Raw genomic sequence first — 22,046 nt, forward strand, 5'->3', positions numbered from 1 at the left:
TCACCCTGTCTTTAGCAATGATCTCGTGTTGACATACTCTTAAATGTCCCATTCAGTGAGCAGTACTCTTAATGCATCTCCTTTGCTGTCACTGCCACCAGTGTTGGGGTAGGGGTGAAGGCATTGTGGTTTAAGTATGTGTTTTCATGAACCAAACAATTCCAAACCTTGTGAATCCTTTCTCTGCTATAGAATTGCAGTGGCGCCACCCAAGTGCATCAGTAGCCATTTAAAAATGTCCCAATAAGTAAATACAATATTTGAGCTAAAAGCTTTGTAGATGGTTTGCTCTTCCATGTGTGACTTGAGTTTCTTCTGTCCATGGGAACAACTTTATCTTAATCAAATCAAAGTTGGTATGCACATGAAAAGCTGGCGTTCTTGGTAATTTGTCAGTTTTCCTTCAAGCCGGCATAACACATATTTGTTATAATTTTGTCCTTCAGATATTAGTGCCAGTTTGGCTCCACCACCTCTTGACCAGAATCTGACTGTGAAAGAGAGGCTGCGGCAGGTTCAGTCCCATTTCCAGGCAGACTCCTCTAAACGGCACTCCTTGGTCATGTACAATTTCATTGAGCATTTCAAGACCCTCCTCCTGGCGTGTGATGTTTCCCTGGCAGGACACTTTGAGGACCCAAAGGTTTGTAAACTTTCTGCAAATTGTCTCAATTGAACATCTTGATATGTTATTTTGAACCTTTCAAATGTGACATTACTTTCATGTGAGCTAGTTAAGCACAGATTTATTTTTTATACGGAAAATCTAAATCAGTTTCTCAGCATAAAAACCTATTCCAGCCAATGAAAGACATAACTACTAACCTCTGGAAACAGTATTCAGATGCATAATGGAAAACAATACATGGGATCCAATTGGTACAGTTTAGAATGACTTAAGTTGAAAAATAGGATGTAGATTGAAACGGTTGGAAAAAAAGGGACAGATGGTTTGAGGAAGAAAACATGGCGAAGAAAGGAGATGTGTGATTGAAAGAAAAAGTGGAGACAGAAAGATATAGGCAGAGTCCTTTCAAGGGGCACAACCATAGGAAAGCAGTTGTTTCAGTGGATGAAAGAATACAAATAAGAAAGTGGGAAAGGATTGGATAGTGAGGATTAAAAATGATGGGGAGGATGGATAGCTCAGGGGCAACACGTTTGTCTTGGAAGCAAGACCATGCAGCCCAACACAGGTTTGAATCCAGATTCTGCGCTTAGAAACCACTCCTGTTATTAAGCGCGTTATAAATTAACAATTATAATTATGCATGTAAAGCAAAAAACGGAAATGGGATAATTGGGGCAAAGGTTTGGATAGAGAAGGGTACATCGTGCAAAATATGGAGTGGGAGAAAGCAGAAATTGGGACATAATCTCTTTTCGTATTCCCTATAGCTCTGGCGAGCATATCTGCATCTCCCTGCCAAGTTCCAGGCAGAGAATCATTCCACTTTCCCCATGCAACATTCCTCTTTCTCGGCAGGTCGTTTCTGGGTGTTGTCTCTCTTGGACTAACACACACTGCAGGTACTACCATCACCTGAATACGAGTTTCTAGAAGCTCTTACCATCTCTGCAGTTGCTGGCGCCGCTGCAAGATGAGTGGTTGCTTGTGTTTAATGCAAGGTTTTCCTCTTTTGTGGTTCAAGGAATGCCAAAATAAGGTTTACAGCCATTGCTTTATTTGCTAGCATGTCCCCTTTATTCTCTAGTTGTACAGCAAATATCACAGCACTGTTCTGTAGCTTCATGAAGAACATTAGCTGTTTGTTACGGTCTCTCTTGGATTGGCATCCAGGGCCCCTAGTTTTTCATTCAACCTTCACGCTGCTTGTTCTGTGTTAGAAATCCAGGCCAGCTTGTATTACGACTGGTTCTCCATTGTCATTACCTTGAACTCCGTATTGTAAATTGTTTTCTGCAGTTCTCTGTTGGCTTCCAGGAACATGGCCCTCTTGTTGCTGTCCCCCATCACACATGCCTGCTCCTTGGGTCTAAATAATACTCCCCTTTTTTCCAAGGACGACTTGTACCCTTTGGTAGCATTGTCATTTAGAAGCCTCCACTGCATTTAACTGAAGATTAGTGACAGTGGCTCTGAATTTCTAATCTGTATCTTTTTCCATAGCTCACTGATGGCCCCCTCATTCATTTTAGCCTCTCAAACTGTGGGAAACATTAAATGTTATTTGTAGCTGTGTCTGATTCCTGTATCACAGGCTCCATGCTGGCTTCTGGCTGTCAATGCCTTCTTTACTCTTCTTGACACCACTACCTGGGATTCCACTGGCTTCCATTTATTTTATTTATTCACATTTGTTGAGCGCACAGCAGACCAAAGGCATCGTGGCGCTTGTTACATTTGTGTTTATACTTAGTTACGTACATTTCAAGTCCGTATATGTTCCATTGGACGAGATGGCTTATTTACATACATTGAGAGGTGGTTATCTGGCAGCGCGTAGTTAATTGAAGAGAGCAGTTTTCAGTTTTTTTGCCGAAGGAGTAGAGAGAAGTTTCGGCTCTGAGATCAGTAGGGAGGGTATTCCTTAGCTTGGGGGCGAGGTAGGGGAAACCTATTCCCCCTGCCTTGGTCCTGTTGATGCGAGGTATCGCTAGTTGATTGGTGTATCGTAGTCTGGTCGGTCTGGTGGATTGAGATCTAGATATGGGGTCAGATAAGTACGATGGTGCTGAGAGGTTGATGCATTTGTGTGTGGTTGTGAGAATTTTGAAGGAGATGCAGTCCTTGACTGGGAGCCAGTGAGTGGTTTTTCTAGCTTGTGTAGTGTGGTCTCTTTTCGGTATGCTGAGGGCCGCTCTAAGAGCATTGTTTTGAGTTGTTTGGAGTCTGGTTAGATTTTATTTGGAAGTGCCGGCTAGGAGCGCATTGAAATAGTCGAGTTTGGCTCCTATAGTTGCTCTAGCAATGGAGAGGCAGTTATCCTTAGTTAGGAACGGTTTTATCGCATTGATAAGTTTAGTACTCAGTGCGGAGGCCGAGACTATGGCGCTAACTTGTTTATCCATGGAAAGGGTCACGTCAATGTGGACACCAAGAGTTTTAACAGAGGATAATACTGGGATGATGCAGTTATCTATGCTGAAATTGAAATTGAGGTACAGCGGGTTAAGGTTGGATAAAGTGGTTTTCTGGCCAAGAATGATGATTTAGGTCTTGGCCCCGTTCAGACAGAGGTCGTTGGTAGCCATCCAAGCTTGTATGGTGGAGTATATTTGCTGTAGTGTAGTGGCGTCTTGATGATAGTGCCCCGTCAGGGGAAGGAGCACTTGGGTGTCATCAGCATAATTTGTGTATGTGATCCCAAGTGCATCCAGTTTATCAAAGAGGCTTGGTACAAATATTATATAAGGTGGGTGCAGTACAGGATCCTTGTGGGAAACCGCAGTGGATGATAGAAGGAGCTGCATGAGCTGTGTTGGAGAACACTTTCATGGCTTTGCCCTCTAGGAAGGAGATGACCCATGACGCTGCCTCCTTGGAGAAGTGCGCTGCATGCGTAAGATGACTGGTGTGTGTGTTATCTACCAGATCGAACGCTGCTGAGAGGTCGAGGAGGAGGAGGAGGAGGAGGAGGAGGACGAGGAGGAGGAGGAGGAGGAGGAGGAGTGCAGGCTTGCCTTTGTCGAGGATGTTTGTGATTTTGTTTTCTAAGTCTAGAAGGGCGGTTTCAGTTCTGTGCCCCTTGTGGAACCCTGTTTGTCTCTTTCCTAAGATCGAATTCGATTCAAGGTATAGTTGAATCTGTTTGTGGGTGGCCTTGTCTAGAATTTTCAGGAGGACTGGAACTGTTGTTATGGGTCGGTAGTTATTGCGATTAGTAGGGTCTAGCATAGGTTTTTTTAAAAGAGGGCGCACCCAAGCCTCCTTAAGGCTATCCGGGACTCTGCCCGTTTTGAATGAGGCGTTGATGAATGCCGTAAGAGGAGCGAGTGGTTCTGCACATTCCTTAATGATTTTTGGGGGGCACACATCTCCCTTACATTGTGATGGTTTGAGGTGTCTAAGGATGTCAATGACATCTGCTTCAGTGATTTCTGTGAATGAAAATTTGGGCAGATTGCTTTTCTTGGCGTTGGGTTGTGTCTCTGCACGGGGGCTCTGCTTGGGTAAGGCTTTGTAGTGGTGAGATATTTTGATTTGGAGTTTTATTTTTTCAAGCATGGCGGCTTGTATACCTGTGCACCATGCTTCGTCTTTGACGATCCCATCATTGCAGATGGGTGGTACGGTTAGTTCTTTAAAGATACTGAAGAGTTCTTTAGTTTGGGAGTTGGCAGCGGTGATACAGTGGTTGTAGGCTTCAGATTAAGCATTGAAAACAGAGTCTTTGTATTTCTTGGCTATGGGTCGGAAGTTGTCTTTTGTGGTGTCACAAGGATTGCTCTGCCAGTTTTTGAGCGCCTAGCGTTTGTTTTTGCGCAGAGTCTGGAGTGCCTCTGTGAACCAGGAGTTAGAGTGGAAGGATTTTTTCTCTTTTTTTGTTTTCCAATGGGGCAACGGTGTTGACGGCCCTAGTGATGGTGTCTTTGAATATCTCAGCAAGGATGTTGGGGTCCGAGGAGAAAGGTTGTGCTAGGCATGGCAAGTTGAGGTGTGCGCTGACATTGTCCGAAGTGAGTTTTTTAGCACTTCTGGCTAAGGGAGCCGGCGCTGTGGTGGGCGCTTTAGTACATGGTGTTACTGGGATGGTGAATTGAAGATAGTTGTAATCTGTCCACGGGAGGCTGGTATTAGAGGTGATTGCTGTGTTGCAATTGTGGTCTATTATCCAGTCTAGGATGTGCCCTTTTGTGTGTGTAGGCAATGTGATTTTTTGTGAGAAGCCTAGATCGAGGATGTCCTTGGCGAGAGAGATAGCAGTTTTGTCATTGGGGTCGTTGAATCCTAGGTTTATGTCTCCTATAAGTAAGGTTTTGGTGGTTCTTTTAATATTGTCTCCTAGAAGGTGATTGACTTGACCAATGAAGTTGGTGGAGGGGCCAGGTGGATGGTATATGACATGGATATTTATGGTGCTGCTTGGCGAGAGTGCTAGTTTGACTGATAGGATATCTACATTTCCTTCCCCTTGGGGCGGTATAGTTCTAATAGATAATGTTTCTTTGTAAATAAGAGCTACCCCCCCCCCCCTCCTGTTTTGGGAATCCTGTCTTGTCGAAGGATGGCATATCCTTGTGGTAGGGCTAGTGTGACGGCTGGGCCGGAAGCTTAGAGAAGCCATGTCTCCGTGATGGCTAGTATGTCTGTCTTGGGTGGTTATTAGATTATTAACTTCTAGTGCATGGTTGTTGAGAGAGCGTACATTGATTAATGCACACTTGTATTGCACGGGACATAGGTTCTTTTTAGGTATAGTTGGAGAGTCTGTTTTAGGTGAAGCGGTACGTTGATTGTGGGAGTTGCAGTTAGGTGCGGCATGGGTTAGTTTTGTTTTGTGGTGTTTATGGGCATTGGCGCAGTAGTGGTTTGTGATCGATTTGATGGTGCGTGAGCCTAGTCGGCGATTTCTGAGTGGCGCAAGTGTAGGGTGGCATGGAAGTTGATGGGGAGAGTGCGGGATCTAAGTCTGAGCAGTCTAAAGTTGAGGTTAGGCACCTGTTTGTCTGACGTGTTGTGCGGAGTGTGTGGCGCTTAGGCAGGACGTACATAGTGAGAGGACAGCTATTGCTGTAGTGGTCATGGTAGCTGGGCTCTAAGTTAGGAAGGTTAGGTGAAGTCATTTCAATTAGTAAAGTGCTTAACAGGTATACGTAGAGAGGCAGGGTGTACATGCTGTAGATGAGTTTGCTGTGTAATTTGGTGGGTAGACACTGTAGTTACTGGTCTGTCAAGGACTAAAGGTCTGTAGTAGGCTGGGAGTAGGTTTACAAATGGGGCTGAATGTCTATCACAGGATAATCTAAATGCAGGTATTACAAAATAGTCTAGATGCAGGTATCACAAAATAGTCTAGATGCAAGTATCACAAAATAGTCTAGATGCAGGCGTCACAGGATAGGCTAGATGTGAGTGTCACGGGATAGGCTAGATGTGAGTGTCACGGGATAGGCTAGATGTGAGTGTCACGGGATAGGCTAGATGCGAGTGTCACGGGATAGGCTAAATGTAAATATCACAGGCTAGGCTAGAAGCAAGTGTCACAAGATAGGCTAGATGCAGGTGACACAGAATAGTCTAGATGTAAATATCACAGGCTAGGCTAGATGCAAGTGTCACAGGATAGGCTAGATGCAGGTATCACACGATAGAGAACTCCATGGCAACATTTCTGTGTGGCTATTATCCAGAGACAGGAAGTGACATTAACCTGTTCTAGTGGCATAGGCTGGTGAATGGGGTGATAAGGATTGGTGGCATCTACTACAAGGACAACAAAACAGTGCCCTTATAATGTGGCGCATGTGGCTCGGTATACCATTGTATGTAGAGACGAAAGGTCTATCTTGTGGTTTACGTCTGCTGCGGGCCACAGACAGGTCGTGGCATGGTACACTGTCATGCAGGTATCAAGAGAGCAACGTTATGGTGGCGACTTGATGGGGGAAGTGTGGCCAAGGGTCGTGTTCCGATCGCACAAAATGTCAATTGGTAGAGTGAGCAAGCCGTTCAGGTAGTGATGTAGCTAGTAAGCCAGGAAATGAGAGCGGGGGCCACTGGACAGCGGACGCTCCTTGTGGTTCCTAGCTAACCCAATAGACATTAATGGTGGCTGCCAATCCGGGTAGACCTCGTGGTATGCTTTATGGAAGATCAGAGCAACTTACGGTTGTAGGTCATACGACGATGGCTCCTTGCGCCGTCTAGGGATGGTGCGGGAAAGGCTTTGTTGTGGCAGTGTGTTTTTGCATTGATCCGCTTGCCTCAGGTAGCTGCTGCTGATGCAGCTTATTTGCGTGGTTGTCTGAAGCAGTTTAACCTGATGCCCCAGCCTTAGATGGAGGAATTGGGCATAGTAAGGCGCCAACGCCGTCTGGCCGTCCCTGGACAGGCCCAGGACAGGCGCCTTGTGTGTGGTGCCTTAGGTGGGGTGCCGGCTTCCGCCTGCCGGTCCACCCGATTGGGCAATATAGATGCAGCCTGCTGATAGGGCGGTGGAGGCTGTGATGGTCACGGTCAGCCTTAGACAAAGGCAGTGGCCTTCTCGGATGCATCTCAAGTGGTAATGCAGTATGATCCCTGATGAAATAGCGATGATTTCGCCATGAAACAGATCAGGTGCTGCTGAAATGGGGCATGCACCTTTTTTGTAGAAGTAGTGGAACATTTGTTTCTTCCTGTAGCTGCGATGTTCCTGAAGTCTGACCGCATTCTAGGGGCCTGGCTGGGCTTACCTAATTAATGGGCGACTTGTGGGAGGGCGAGGTACGCTACTCCTGTAGCACACCAGGGATGCTGCGCCATCCATGGCTGCCTGCTTCTGATAGTGGGATATCATTCACTGTGGATATCTTCTAGTACCCTAAAACTCTCATCACAGAGGTTTGGTGCATAGCCCTGAAGGGCAGCGGGTTCAGCTCATAGTGATGTCAACATTATGTCTTTGCTGCAGTGGGGGGAGGTGGTTAGGGCATGGGCCGCTGCAACAAATGGGACTCAAGGAATACACTCTAGTAAACCTGCTGTATATTTGGATCACTGCTACTTCTCTATCTAGCATCCTCTGGAAACCGCTTCCACCCCTGAACAAAGCTCAGCCCAGTACCTCCCTCTCGTGTGAGGTTTGAGATCAAAATCATTCATTCATATGACTTCTCATTATCGGTTGTTTAGACTACAATTGTCTAAATTGTTAATAGTGTTAACAAATACCGATTCTAAGATATCCCCAACCCCCCTTTTTTGTGACTCGGGTGATCAGACTTGCTTGGTGAATGCTTGGGTGTTCATTTTCAGCAGGAAGCTATTGGCCAATTTGCTAGCCAGGTCAATTATTCAAAGATTTAGCTCTTCCAACATTAACAATGTGTAAATTGTCGTTTGTAAATGAATCATCAGGATGAGCCAAATGCCCAGAAGTGTTGAATCATAATCGTGAGGGCAGTGTACGAACATCACAGTGATGGTTGCGTTCTGGCTAATCTTGTTCTTCATAGTTTTTAACATTTTGTATTTGCCAAGAAAAACATGTCACATCCTCACAGACTTGATCCTGGTACAACATGGTGCTCTGAAGCTACTTGTTTTACATTTGGCATGTTAGGAAAATCTAAAAAACGAATACATAAATGAAGACTTGATCGGAAAGATCAGTAATCGTGACGGCGCATCTCACCTGTGTTCTTAAATTTCACCACTTGATCTGCAGCCCCAGGGAGACAAATAATGTGACTACCTGTATGTGTCCAAAATTCAGTCCTGACTTCTCTGAACAATTTTGGTTTAAAATAATTCTTAGAACGCATCTTCATTTTAACTCTAATTTTGCATGTCTCAAACAATTCTCATGTCATGGAGCACACACCTTCTAGGATCTTTAGACATGCAATGACTTTGAAAGGCATACATGACAATTTCACTGTGGATGTAGATCAACCGTGAGACCACATGGAGAACTCTTTTTCTTTTAAATGAAGAGCCAAGCTGAAAGAGTAGATGCCAAAAATGAATTCTTCTATGAAAGGTGTGAACTAGATACAATGTCATACAGGTCTTCCAGCTATCCAGAGGTAGGCCTACAACACATAGACCAAGAGCACTGGTTTAGAGAGAACCACAATTCCCTGTGCAAATGCTTGGCATGGTCCCTTGACCACACAATGTCTGTCTTCAAGCTACCCGAGTAGATTCCATCCTACTGGGAAAGGTGGCAGTCCTTACACCCCAGAACAATAAGAACTATTAAGAATGGACTTTGACAACACGGTTTCATTCATGCAATTGGCTGCTCAAGGGCCAAGACGAGCATCCCATTCTACAGATCAGCAGGGAGAGGTGCAAGTCCTTGAATTTCAGACCCTCACAACATTGACCTTTCCTAGCCAGGTATAAAGAAATTGCTACATCCATGTAATAATGTAATGCTGTTATGCTTTTGAATTTAAGTGTATATAAATAAACACAAACTCAGTCGATCCAGGGCATTTGCAGAAAGTTTACCGCATGTTACCTCTCCGCAAAGGCACAGAGATCTTACCATCATCCTGTCCACATGGTGTAACCCGGTGTCCGGACATTTCGCCGAAAGACATTTCGCCGAAAGACATTTGGTCGACGGAATTTGGTCGAAAACCAAATGGTTGAATTTTTTTATTTATATATATATTTTTTAGGTTTTAGTTTAGGGAAAAAAGGGGTTTGGGGGGGGGGGGAACCCCCCCAAAAAATAAAGTAAAAAGAAAAAAAAATTCGACCATTTGTCTTTCGACCAAATGTCTTGTCGACCATTTTTTTCCAACGAAATGTCTGGTAACCGTGTAACCCTCCAATGGCAAATTTGAACAGTTTGGTTTCAGTGCTAGTTAAATGTAACTGCAAAGAATAGGCAAAACAACGATCACTGCTTTATCCTACTTTTTGGAGGACCTAATGAGCGTGCAAGGTAAGACTGCGAAAATGAACATGCGATTAGCCATAGCTGAGGCAAATTACTGCATTGAATAATAAAGTCTTTAATAAATGAGGAATCAGCCAGATCAAAATAGACTAACACTGCTGTCTCAACAGGAAGAAAGAGATAGATTTGAGCACATAATGGCATCCCCTTTCTAATCGCAGGGGCTCCTCTCAAAGCGGGGGGCACCTGTCAGGGGATGTACAGGGGTTCGCCTTAACTGTAACTGCAATTCCTCATGTCCTCCTTGCAGCAAGTCTGAACTGGAACAGGTGTCTGAAGATCTCCCTCCCCGATTGGTTAGGTTTCAGTTCCCTTGGCTCATGTACATGGCACTCCCTATGTTCTGAGACCAATCTAGCCTCTTGAACAGACTGCAAGAGGTCTCCCACCTACCTCTTGAAGAAGACTCATTGCTGTCTCTGGTACGGTAATGTCAACAAGCCTGTTTTTAGTGCCTGAGCTCAGGGGAAACCTAACTTCCCTTCAACCTGGTCCCTTGTTTCAGAAATAAAATAGAAAATGAGTGGCTTGGCGAGAAGTGGGAACTTTAAAACTGGTCTGGACTTCTATGTTAATCCCTTACAGGTTAGGTACATCAGGAATTCATCAAACTGTAGCAGTTCTGTTGTTGCCTTGAAGGGGCCCCTGGGGGACCCTCGCATGAGGAAACAAGGCACAATCACCACACACGAACTGATACGCCAGACACAAGGTTGTATTCCCAAAATCTAGGGTTTATTGCAAAGCAAAGTAAATTCAGTTGGCCAACTGGTCTCATGCCCCGCAACGTGGGTCTATCGAACTTCGGGAGACGCAAGAGCGCGAAAAACATATCAGTTACATATATACAAAACAAGCATCTTGTAATCAGTAGTGTCCCATCCAATACTGCCCGTCGTACTTTTCCTTTGAATTGGGCACGATGATTGACAACGGTGACGAGTATGACACCTTAAACATTTGTTTTAGCAACAATTGCAATTTTGTAAGACCGCAGACATAAGTCTTTGTTGAAGAGAACATAACGCTTCTGTTCTCTCTAGCAAGCTGCGTGCGGGGGAAGACGCATTCCAGGCCTTCCTATCTCCTAGTTTCTATTTGGATCCTGCGGTTCGACTCGCTCTACAGGGCTCTGGGAAGGGGGGCCGCAAAGAACAGCATAATTCATGCCATTTAATGTTCGCTTCTAGTATTACTACCGTGTTTTCGTGACTTGCTGACACCTGTGAGCTAATTAGGATGCCTCGCTGCTCTCTTTCAAGGATGGCGCGCGGGAGGAGACCAGGCATTTCTATCTGGTTGCTACGTTATGTTTCAACATGTCTCCCTCTGCCTTGCATTGTGCACTAGCAAAGCAGAATATTCTTTCAGCGAAGCAGTTTAACAGAAAGCAAAAAGCAAAACGTTAGAGAAAACAAAATGGCGATTTCAGTCACCTTAAAATGGCCGCACTTTGGTCAAGTTTATGGTTATATATCTTTAGTACTGAATGCATGAGACTGTTGGCCTTCGGCCAACATGATACATAACATCGTGATCGAGAGGTGCATACTTTTCTAGATCGACAAACCCTCCTTTTGGCCGTATGCCAAATGTGTCATCCGTACAATGCATCCTCTTCTGACCAAGTATCTGACTCTGAATCTTGCGCATCATTAGTTTTCTCTTCATTGTCATCTATATTGATTGACATGAACTCTTTAACTGCTTTTGTTTCCTCATTACCATGGGTACTTGGTTTAAAGGTGCTCTTTTTTCCTAGCATTTGTACGCATCCTTGACTCATTTTGGTGCATATTACAGGTAGACAATGTATGCAGCAACAGCATGTCATTAATATTCCTAGTATTGTTATTAGGATTGCAAATAGTTTCCATCCCCATGAATATAATAAGTCCCAAAACCAGGAACTTATATCCCAACCACCTTCTTGGGTATGGAGTTCAGAGCTCAAAACGTGTAATTTTCTTATTGCTTCGAAAACCGTGGGAGAGGAGTCATTTACAAATACGCAGCACCCTGATCCCACGATTTTGCAAACACCGCCACGATCAACCAGGATTACGTCAGGAGCCATTCGGTTTTGAAGTGTCATTAATCTAATCCCTTTCTCCTCTGTCATGTTGTATAATATATCTGTTGTTCCGTTTATTGTTTTTTCTAAGATTCTGGATAATCGTTGAATATTATAGGAGTTTATTGCTTGGGCCAAAAATGGTGTAAATGATTTTTCTACGTCTACTGCCATTAATCCCCCTTCAGTACTTCTTCGTGGCCTGGATCTAGATAGTTTGGCTATGTCTGCTGTTTCTAAGAAAAACACTCCTGGGAACAAAAGTCCTAAATAACATGTACCTCCCCAGTTTCTAGGTAACCAGGGATACGCTTTTTCTCCACATATAAAATACACAGGGTCACCTACATATACTGGTTCTACTTCCCTATTAAGAAGCGCTGTATTCATACATCTAGTGAATGTCCCTACTAAATAGGAGCCCTTCTTTTGTAAACGGAAAGGAACAGAACATGGGCTGTAGTTTACTGTGTAAGAGGGGGGCACTGCATCTTTATTTCTTTCTGATTTTATGCAAAATATAATCACAGATGATTTTTCTGGTGGAGACAATCTATCTTGTGGCATTGGGTTGGGCATAGCGTTTGGTATTATCATTCATGCTCTATGGAATATAGAGCAACCTATGGGTCGCATGATAATCTGCTCAAATTAATTCATGTTCGTGCTATCTAACTGACCTGTTTCACTCTTATTCCATTTTCTATAATATAATGTACTCAGAGATGCACTGCATGCAGAACTTCATGTTAGCGGTTGCTGTTAGGGAGAATTCTCTGTTTAGGCTGAATTTCCTAACCTAGTGAGTCCCCCAGCAGCTTTGCTGGATTTTTTGGGGTTTATTTGTTTCTCCTGCCAAGAGTGAGACTCTTTTTACCCTCACTCTTGGGCATGATTTGAGTGTGTTTCTTTGAATCTAGATGTGTTTAATGGGCTATGGGGTCTTTTACTCCATAGGGCTTTGTGTTTTTGTGATGTGTGTTACACAGCACCCTCCGTGCAGTAACACAGGGGTGTCATAGTGACCCCCCCAGTATAGACTCCATACCCTGGGACTCACTACTGTCTCCCAGGGCATGTAAAGTCACCATTGACCTTACTAGTCTTAAATTCTGAACAGAACCAGTACAAACCATCCCATCATTATGTTGGCGTACTGGCTGGGGCAATTCAATTGCCCCGGGGTCTGTTAGTCGAGGGGGCACGTCTCCGTCCCCCCTGATCGAGTTTTGGCTGGTGGCAGTGGATACTACTTTTTATATTCAACCGCAAATATTTTTCTATGGGATTTCCCATTGTTTTAGGCTACTATCTTTATTTAATTATTTACGGTAGCCTCGAACATACCGCCGGTTTATTTAATTAATATTAATTCTCTGGTTGGTATTTTTTGCCAAAACTTGATTCTAAAATGGCGTTTGTGTTCTCTTCTGTGACTCCAACCCAAGTCGAGCCCTTTGTTCCACTTTTTGGCGGGCTTCTCCACAGAAGCCCTCCAAAGTGGTGCCACTCTGTCTGGGGTACTTAGGAGGGGTGGAGGGAAATGTAGGCACCCTGGACTGAGTTGCTTAGGCAACTCAAGTCGCACTCCATCCTGATTGGCCCAAGTGGTGAGCCGGCCGGCTCACCACTTAGCATGTTTGAGTGACAGCTAGGCTGAGTGAATGGGGGTTTGCATAAAAGCAGGGCAGGGCTTTGGGGACTGGAACTTCAGAAGTCGCCACAGGACCTAAGAATCCGACGAGGGAGAAGCTGAGCCAACCTGCCAAGACACCACCACCGGTGGAGCCCTGCTGGACTGCCTCACCACTTTTCCCAACGACAGAGGAGATCTCCCGCCAGAGAGTCTTCTTCCTTTGACTGGTGGGGATAACCAGTTTCACCGTCTTTTCGCTTTCCCGACGTACCTCGCGGCCGCCTTGCCCGTGCCAAGCACCCCGGCAACCGGGATACCACGTTTTACCACGACCGCGAAACAAAGGTACCACCTTTAACCGGAAAACTCAGCGGCTGGTTTCTGCCCTGGTAGTGCAACGACCTTCATCTTTCCTCCAAGTTGAGATCTTCTCTTCCCCTGGACGACGACGCAACTTGCACCCACTACCAGGAACAACTGCCACCGCTGGAGGATCCTTCCCACTTAAGGTACCGTGTCCCGCCTGGCTTCCCTTGCTACCGACTGTACGGGGTAGATTTAGCCCCCGGCTTTCGAACCTGGGTTAGCCTGGGACACCCTGGCTAAACTTTCCTAAGCCTCTCTAAACTCTTTTTGAACCCTCTGCAAGACTTTCTCAGCCTAGTGTAACTGTGTGATCTTGGGCGCATTTGTGCTCTGCTCTCTCTAAGAGGGGGCCCAGCCTTTGGACTTTGGCTCACCAGTGACTTTTGTTCTTCTGCCTTGCTAATAGTGTTCCTGAATCTTAGAGTGGTGTACCTTTCCATATTCTGTCTTTTTCCCTCCCTTTCTCACAAATTTATTGGAGTGCAATCTAGTTATGCGCTCACCTCTGTATGAAAATAAGTGGTGTTTTACTGTGACGTATCTGATAAGGAAAAAAGGGGTGTACATATTACAATAGTAACTGTGTTTAGAATATTTCACAACAAGAGTGCTGGAGTGTTTCAAACCGTGTGTTTTTAAATAAATAATTATATACTTTGATACCAAAGCTCTGGTCAGTGTTTGCTTGTATTGTTGTATCTGAGTGCCTATTTTGTATACTTTGCATACTGCCTAACTCTTCTTGAGGGAAGTCTGACTGCTCAGCCACAGCTACCAGGTAAATCTGGGTGGTGCAGACTGCTACCAAGTGGGTTTACTGCCAACACCTGTAGTCTTAAATCTTTTGCAGTGTTCCCTAAGGGAACTGCACAGGTTTCTGCGTAACAGTTGCCTACCAACCTATTCCTTTACCACCATGTTGTGGCAGATGAGCACACACCAAACAGTTTTTCTTTTTCAAAATTGAATGCGGCATGTTCATTATTTGTAGTAATGTGTTATTCCCATACCCCTCTCTCTTTCTTCCATTGGGGACAGAGTGTAAGTAATTACGTGGACAAGACTTTCAGTGGTGGAAATGTTTCTAATGGGCAAGAGGATTTCTAAGGGGTGCATTTCCTCTAGATACCACAATACTAATGCTGTCGTTACTGGGGCTATTATACTCATTATGCACATGATTACTGTTAAAATCAGCATTCAATTTTTCTGATGACCCTTTTTGTGCAATTTTTCAGTTTGTATGTTTGATTCATTGTTAGCCTTATCAGCAGTGGTGCAGCAGGGGGCAAAAGCTGGTTCTGGCATTCTCTCTCACGGTCCGTCTTCCTCTGAGATTTTCGTCGTGGATATCTCTCCTCACGACACTCGTCCGAATGTCAATGAGTTTGATAAATGTCAACTGTCTATTCTGCCAGTTCTCAGCAGCCTGGATTGCTTTTACGTGGGGCAAGATCTCTATGCGTTAGCACACTGCTTAAAGAACTCCAGAGCAGTTATCAATTGCCTTTTGTAACATGTGCGCCCCGCTTGTCCGCTCGGGTTCAGGACACATGGATTTATGTTAGCACCGAGGAGTCTCGTTGTTGGGCTGTCTGATTTTTACAACCCTCACGCCACTCTCCTCTTGGCCTCCAGTTCCTATTTCATCTGTGAATAGGAAACTGAGGCAGCAAAAAATCAACAAACTGAAGATTTGATCACTCCTTCTTTCTGCGTCGTAGATTGTACTGCCTTGCTCCTGGTACCATGTGGTCGATGAACAGTGCTGGTGCACTTCCAGACTCAAGCTCAGAGTCAGCATGTGGCGCAATGGCAGATGCTGGTGGGCGCCAAAGTGGTACACGTTTCGTGTCGTCCAGCAGTGATGCAGATTTTGCTGGCCAACATTGGGCCACATTTTGCCCTTCCTCTTTTACAGTAATCTTTTCAGGCTTTCTTTCAAGATCAGGCAGATTTTGTGGCAAAGAACTGGCAACCGTGTCTTTTGTTTCAGGAACCGCTGCTTCTTTCTGGTCACCTCGATCGAACAGTTTTTCAGATGGTGACGGGACCTTCTTGGCGTGGGTTGCGTGTATCGGCACCTTGCGCCCATCCACTCGAATGGCCATCTGCATTGTCAGGAGTATTTGATAGGGACCACACCACCTGGGTGCTAACGATGTTTTCCGCTCAAAGTTTTAATCAGAACCCAGTTTCCTGGTTCCAGTGCGTGTCCCGGGCCAGTGTATCTGATCGGTAATGCCTCCTGCACCTGCTGATGAATCAAACGCAATTTTTGAATCAAGAGATTACAATAAATACTGAACACAGGGTATTCAATCTCCCTAAGCCTTTTCGGCTGAGGCGCACACCAAACATTCGCCGGTCTCCCCATGACTATTTCATATGGGGAGAGCCCAGTTCTTGCCTGCACAGATGTTCGCATGCACAGTAGTGCTAATGGTAACGCATCTACCCAACTTAGCTTGCTTCCTGCGCATAGCTTGCTAATCTTAGATTTCAAGATTCCGTTGTGGCGTTCAATAAGACCGGCCGACATCGGATGTCTCGAACAATGGAATCGCTTATCGATCTGGAGACCTGCGCAAATCTGTAATATTACTGCGCCCACAAAATGTGGACCGTTATCTGACCATATGACACAGGGCAAGCCAAAACAGGAGAAATACTCCTTTAACATTTCTTTCGCCGTGCTCATGGCAGTGCAGTCTTTCAATGGATATGCTTCCACCCATTTGCTAAATGCACATATGACCACTAGGACATACTTCAGGTTTTGACATCTCTCCATCTCTATGAAATCAAAATGGATTACCTCAAACGCCATAGAGGGAGGGACAAAACTGCCTGTTGGAATCACCGTTCCCTTCCCCACATTGTGTTGTAGGCACGTGATGCAATTCTGCACCAACCTTTCAGCATTTTTTTTGTGTGCATTCTCCCATACCGTGGCTAGATGCTGGACTATTTTTTGGCACAAATGTGCGTGGGGCTGTGGGCCATCGTGACCATTGCAGTTACATAGGAATTGGGCAGAATCCAGTTCCTACTCTTCTTGTCCACCCAACAACCCTCCAGATCTAATTCTACAGAGCCCTCAGCCCACCCTTGGATTGCATCAGCAGTAGCTTCTGCCTGCATCTCTTTGACAGTGGCAATTCCATTCTCGATCATGCAGGCACTTCCTCCGACTGTACTGTCAACATTTTGGTATTCAAGTCAGTGGCAGTTTGCTTCGCAATCCTGTCTGCAAATGCATTTCCCTCTCCCACTTTGCATGTTAATTTTTTATGCGCCTCGCATTTCACTATTGCCAGGTGCTTTGGACACGCAAGTGCAGACAATAATCGTACAATCAAAGGGCCATGTTGTATTCTAGCCCCATGTGATGATAGGAAACCTCTCTCAGCCCATTGTCGGCCGAAGTTATGAACCACGCCAAAGGCGTACTGACTGTCAGTATATATATTTACAATCAAGTTCTCTGAAATCTCACAGGCTCTGGTCAAGGCAATTATCTCCGCTGCTTGTGCAGAGTTGTAGGGGATTCTTTTACTCTCCACAATACTTTTCAATGTGATGATAGCATAAGCGGCAGTTGATGTGCCATCCGGCAATATAAAACAAGAGCCGTCACAAAACAACTCCATCTGGCTCTTTTTGTGGGGTATCTGTTAAATCAATTCTCCCCTTCGTTTCTTCCTCAGTAACCATTAAAAAATCATGGGGAGGTGTTTAATTTCCATCAAATTCTTCCATGGGCAGTGGCATTAATTCAGCAGGATTCAAAGTGCTACACCTCATAATTTGGATGTGTGGAGCTAATAGGACTATTTCATATCTAGTCAATCTAGCAGATGTGAGGTGTTGCGTCTGCGTTCTATTTAATAGAACGTCTATAGCATGTGGCACCATCAAAATTAAGGAGTGCCCCAATACCATCCCTTCTGTTTGTTTCACTGACGCAGCAGACACTGCAACAGCTCGCAAACATCGTGGTAATGCGCGCGCTACAGGGTCCAGCGCAGAAGAAAAATAGCCGCACGGCCTATTTCTTCCACCTTGTTCGTGTGTTAAAACTGCCAACGCACAGCCGTCATTCTCATGCACAAACAATCTAAAAAATGTTTCATAATTTGGTGTACCCAAAACTGGAGCAGAACATAATGCAGTTTTGAGCAAGTCAAATGCTTTCTGACAATCTTCATTCCACTGCAAAGGCATCACAAAATCCTTCTTTGTCAACTCCACCATTGGTTTTACAATTAAGGCGAAATGCCAATACATTGCCAACAATAGGAAGCCATGCCTATTATGGCTCTGACTCCTTTCTGTGTTTTTGGAATAGGCATAGCAGAAATGCTTTCTATTCTCTCTGGCGTCAGTTTTCTCCCTTCTTTCTAAACTAGCTAGACCAAATAAGTCACCTCCTTTCGACTATACTGGAACCTCTTTAAACTCGCTTTGTGGCCATGCGCTGCCAAATGTGTTAACAACAAAACAGTACTCTTTACAAATTTTTTCTGTATCTGCAGCAATCAACAAGTCATCTATATGTTGTAGCAATACGCATCCTGTTGGTAACTCTAGCATATCTAACTGTTCCTTCAATGCTCTGCTATAGATGCTTGGACTTTCTGTGTAGCCTTGAGGAATGCGCGTGAAGGTGAACGATCGCCCTCCTAATGTGAAGGCAAACAGATATCTACTTCCTTGGTGTACTGGAATGCTGAAGAAAGCATTCTTCAAATCAATAACACTAAAGTATTCTGCTGAAGCTGGAATCATTGTCAAAATTGTGGTAACATCTGGGACTAATGGAAATTGAGGATCTACTACATTGTTTAGTGCACACAGATCAATTATGAAACGATATGGTACTTCATTACCTCCTTTCTTATACACTGGAAGAATGGGGCTGTTACACGTTCTGCCTGTAATTTCTTCAATCACCCCCAATTTTACCAAATCAGACACAATACTTTTCAATCCTTTCTCTCCTTCTGCTGACATTTTATACTGTGGAATATGCAGCAACGTTACTCGTTTTTTTAACGTAATTTTCACTGGCTCTATTTTCAAACATCCCACATCATTATGATTTGTTGCCCATATACAAGTTGGCACTTAACTCAATTCCCCTGGCAAAGGTTTAGACAAAAATTCTGATACTGGTACATTCTGTGGCGAAATAGTCAAAAATACTCCATCTGGTGTACAGTGTATAACTGCACTGAGTTTTTTAAACTGGTTTAAACCTAACAAATTTTCCCCGCAGTTTTCTGTTAAGAGAAATGGACAGTATTCAGTGAATGGACCTAATGTTACTGGTACTGGTTGAGACTCTGGATTGATTGCTGGAGTACCTGCGAACCCTACTGAAATATTTGTATGCCCTGACAGTGGTACTCCGGAACCAAGTGATGGTCTATTGAACACTTCTGCGCCCCCGTATCCACAAGGAAGCTGTACTCACTATTCCCGACTTTCATTTCTACGTAGGGTCTTTTCTGATTCACGGGAATAGACACTGGTTCCAACCCCTGTCTTGGGCTGTCCTATTGGGGAAATAACAAATCATCCGAAGTGTAGTCGCTGCTGTTGTTATAGTACGCATTCGAATGAGTATCGAAAATGTTCCCGTCCCTCCCTATATTTCCATTTTGCATATTCTGCTGGCTCTGATTCTGAGGAGGGGTTTGACTTTGGGTTTGGGCACCATTCCCTTGACTATTTTGGTGTTGCTGCATATTATTCCCGTTATGCCCATTTTCTCATGGATGCCCTCTATGCTGTCTTCTCTGACCGTACCCATTTCTGTTTTGCAGGTGTGGACATTGCTCTCGCCAGTGACCTTCTTCGCTACAATACGCAAATTGATTCAATCCCAGGGGCCCTCCATGCATGTTCGAATTACCTCTGCCCTGTTTGTTTCCTCTCCCTCTTTTGTGTCCCGCTACTTGTTGGAGTAGCACCTCAACCATTGTTCGTAATGCTTCTATCATTGGCAAGGGGTATTCATGACATCCTTTATTTATCTCACTTACGGGAATACTAGGATCTGAAATCCATTTCAACGCCTCTCGCATACACACTCTTAGTCTGTCGCCTGTCTGTCTTGACGACGGCAGATATCGCCGCTGTATATATGGCTCTACCGCTTCAGTTCTATCTCTCCTAATATCCCTGCTCCTATACCCAGGTGTGGCAAACATTTCAGTATGTTCATCGTCAAGTTCACCTTTTAGTTCAAAAAGCCGATCTACATGTTCCCTCATCTCTTCATCATTCCCTCTACAACGGGCCAAAGCATTCAAATCTAGCAATCGTTGCGGTGGTAACTTCCCAAGTATCTGTTTCTATCTTGCCACCCAATATTCACCCATGCATTCCAACAATACCTGTCTTTTGTTGCTCCTCCTGAACTCAAATATCTAGGCCATCGCTGCCGTTTCATCATTCCCATCTATATACATTTCGGCCTGTTCTCGCAACTCTTGCTTTCTCTCCTTACTAATCGCGTTATGAATCACTCTCGCACATCCACTCTGTCCGACCCCTTCTTTCTTTTCTCCAGATTCAAGTTCAATTACGGGGGTTGGGGGCCAGATGGGACAAACGATCTCTACTGAGGGAGGTGCAGATGGGGCCATGGGAACGGGCTGTATCTGTATCTGTTGCGATGCTGATTGGCTAACCAGAGGCGCCGTGTGTGCAGTCTGTGGCTGTGCTGGGATCTGAACAGCTGGGAGGGGCTGCGCAATAGGAGGGGGTAGTGTAACAGCTACTGACAGTCTTTTGAGTTTCTTGCCTTGGGCCTTGTTTTGTATCTGTCAATAATTTTTCTATCAATTCATCTGATGCATGCAATTCTCTTTGTGGATATATTTTCTCTATGCTCAACTGATCGCGTCTATTTGATCTTTTCAAACTAGCAGTCCACTCTTCCTCCTCCTTCTCTTCCGCTTTCTCTACTTTCGATTTATGCCTGCGCGAATGTTTCTCTCTACTTCTCCAACGAAGCATATCTTCCCTCCTCCAGTCCCTAAGAATGTCAAATGCTGCAGGGTGCGTTTTCTTTTGTATTAACACCTTTTCCAAATTATCTATCCTATTCATCTCAAAACTCCCATGATTCGGCCACTGAAGGTCAAGGTCTTCCTGCTTTCTGGTTTGTCTATGCCAAATCTCACAAAACATTATTGCTCCCACACCCTACTTCACATACATCTCATACGCAGGCGTTCCCACCGGTGGCACGACCTGGCCAGTTTCCAAAGATTGTCTGCCGCAGCAGAAAAATCCTGCTACTGTGGACAATACCCCAGGCATGTTTTAACCTTACCCTTGGCTAATCAAACTTAAACTGGGCGTTTGATTTTGCAAAATCAACTCTCAACCAATATCAGGATTACTTACGAATCGGGGTACGACTCACCTGATTAATCAATTTTTCTTTTCAAGACACAATTCGTCCGTATACTGAGGCAACCAATGACGTTGTGTCTGCGTATCTTGGCTCACTCTGCCTCGTTTCGGGACCCTCGCCTCCTTGTTCTCTGGCCGGACACGTCGATCAGGGATCAGATGTGTGTAGATCTGCAAAGGAGTCTCACCTTTTCGCAGGGGCGTCCCGAACACCTCTTGATCCCGGCTCGATCGCCCCATCCTCGCTGTTCTCTCCGCCTTCCTTATTTTACAACGTACACGATGGAACAAGTGGGGGAGGGTCCCTATTCGGGCGCCATCTTGAAGGGGTCCCTGGGGGACCCTCGCGTGAGGAAACAAGGCACAATCACCACACACAAACTGATACGCCAGACACAAGGTTGTATTCCCAAAATATAGGGTTTATTGCAAAGTAAATTCAGTTGGCCAACTGGTCTCACGCCCCACGACATGTGTCTATCAGACCTCGGGAGACGCAAGAGCGCAAAAAACATACATCAGTTACATATATATATATATATATATATATATATATGTGTGTGTGTGTGTATATATATATATATATATATATATATGTATATATAACAATCATCTTGTAACCAGTAGTGTCACATCCAATACCGCCCCTCGTACTTTTCCTTTGAATTGGGCACGATGATTGACAACGGTGATGAGTATGACAACTTAAACGTTCGTTTTAGCAACAATTGCAATTTTTGTAAAACCGCAGACGTAAGTCTTTGTTGAAGAGAACCTAATGCTTCTGTTCTCTATAGCAAGCTGCGTGCCGGCGAAGAGACATATCCCAGGCCTTCCTATCTCCTAGTTTCTATTTGGATCCTGGGGTTCGACTCGCTCTCCAGGACTCTACAGGGCTTGGGGAAAGGGGGCTGCAAAGAAGAGCATAATTCATGCCATTTAATGTTCGCTTCTAGTA

The 22,046-nt window shown here is 44.7% G+C and overlaps 1 protein-coding gene across 1 annotated transcript in view; it reads left to right on the top strand.

Annotated features, from left to right (window-relative positions):
• POLQ (DNA polymerase theta) overlaps positions 1-22,046 on the top strand; it is a 1,553,125-nt gene that overhangs the window by 983,092 nt on the left and 547,987 nt on the right. The window contains exon 19 of the mRNA XM_069635828.1: positions 447-643. Within this exon, the coding sequence (XP_069491929.1) occupies positions 447-643 (197 nt within the window). The remainder of the gene's footprint in view (positions 1-446; positions 644-22,046) is intronic.

Source organism: Ambystoma mexicanum, chromosome 7p, assembly GCF_040938575.1.
Source record: "Ambystoma mexicanum isolate Mex_15411 chromosome 7p, UKY_AmexF1_1, whole genome shotgun sequence".
In the NCBI taxonomy this organism is placed as follows: domain Eukaryota; kingdom Metazoa; phylum Chordata; class Amphibia; order Caudata; family Ambystomatidae; genus Ambystoma; species Ambystoma mexicanum.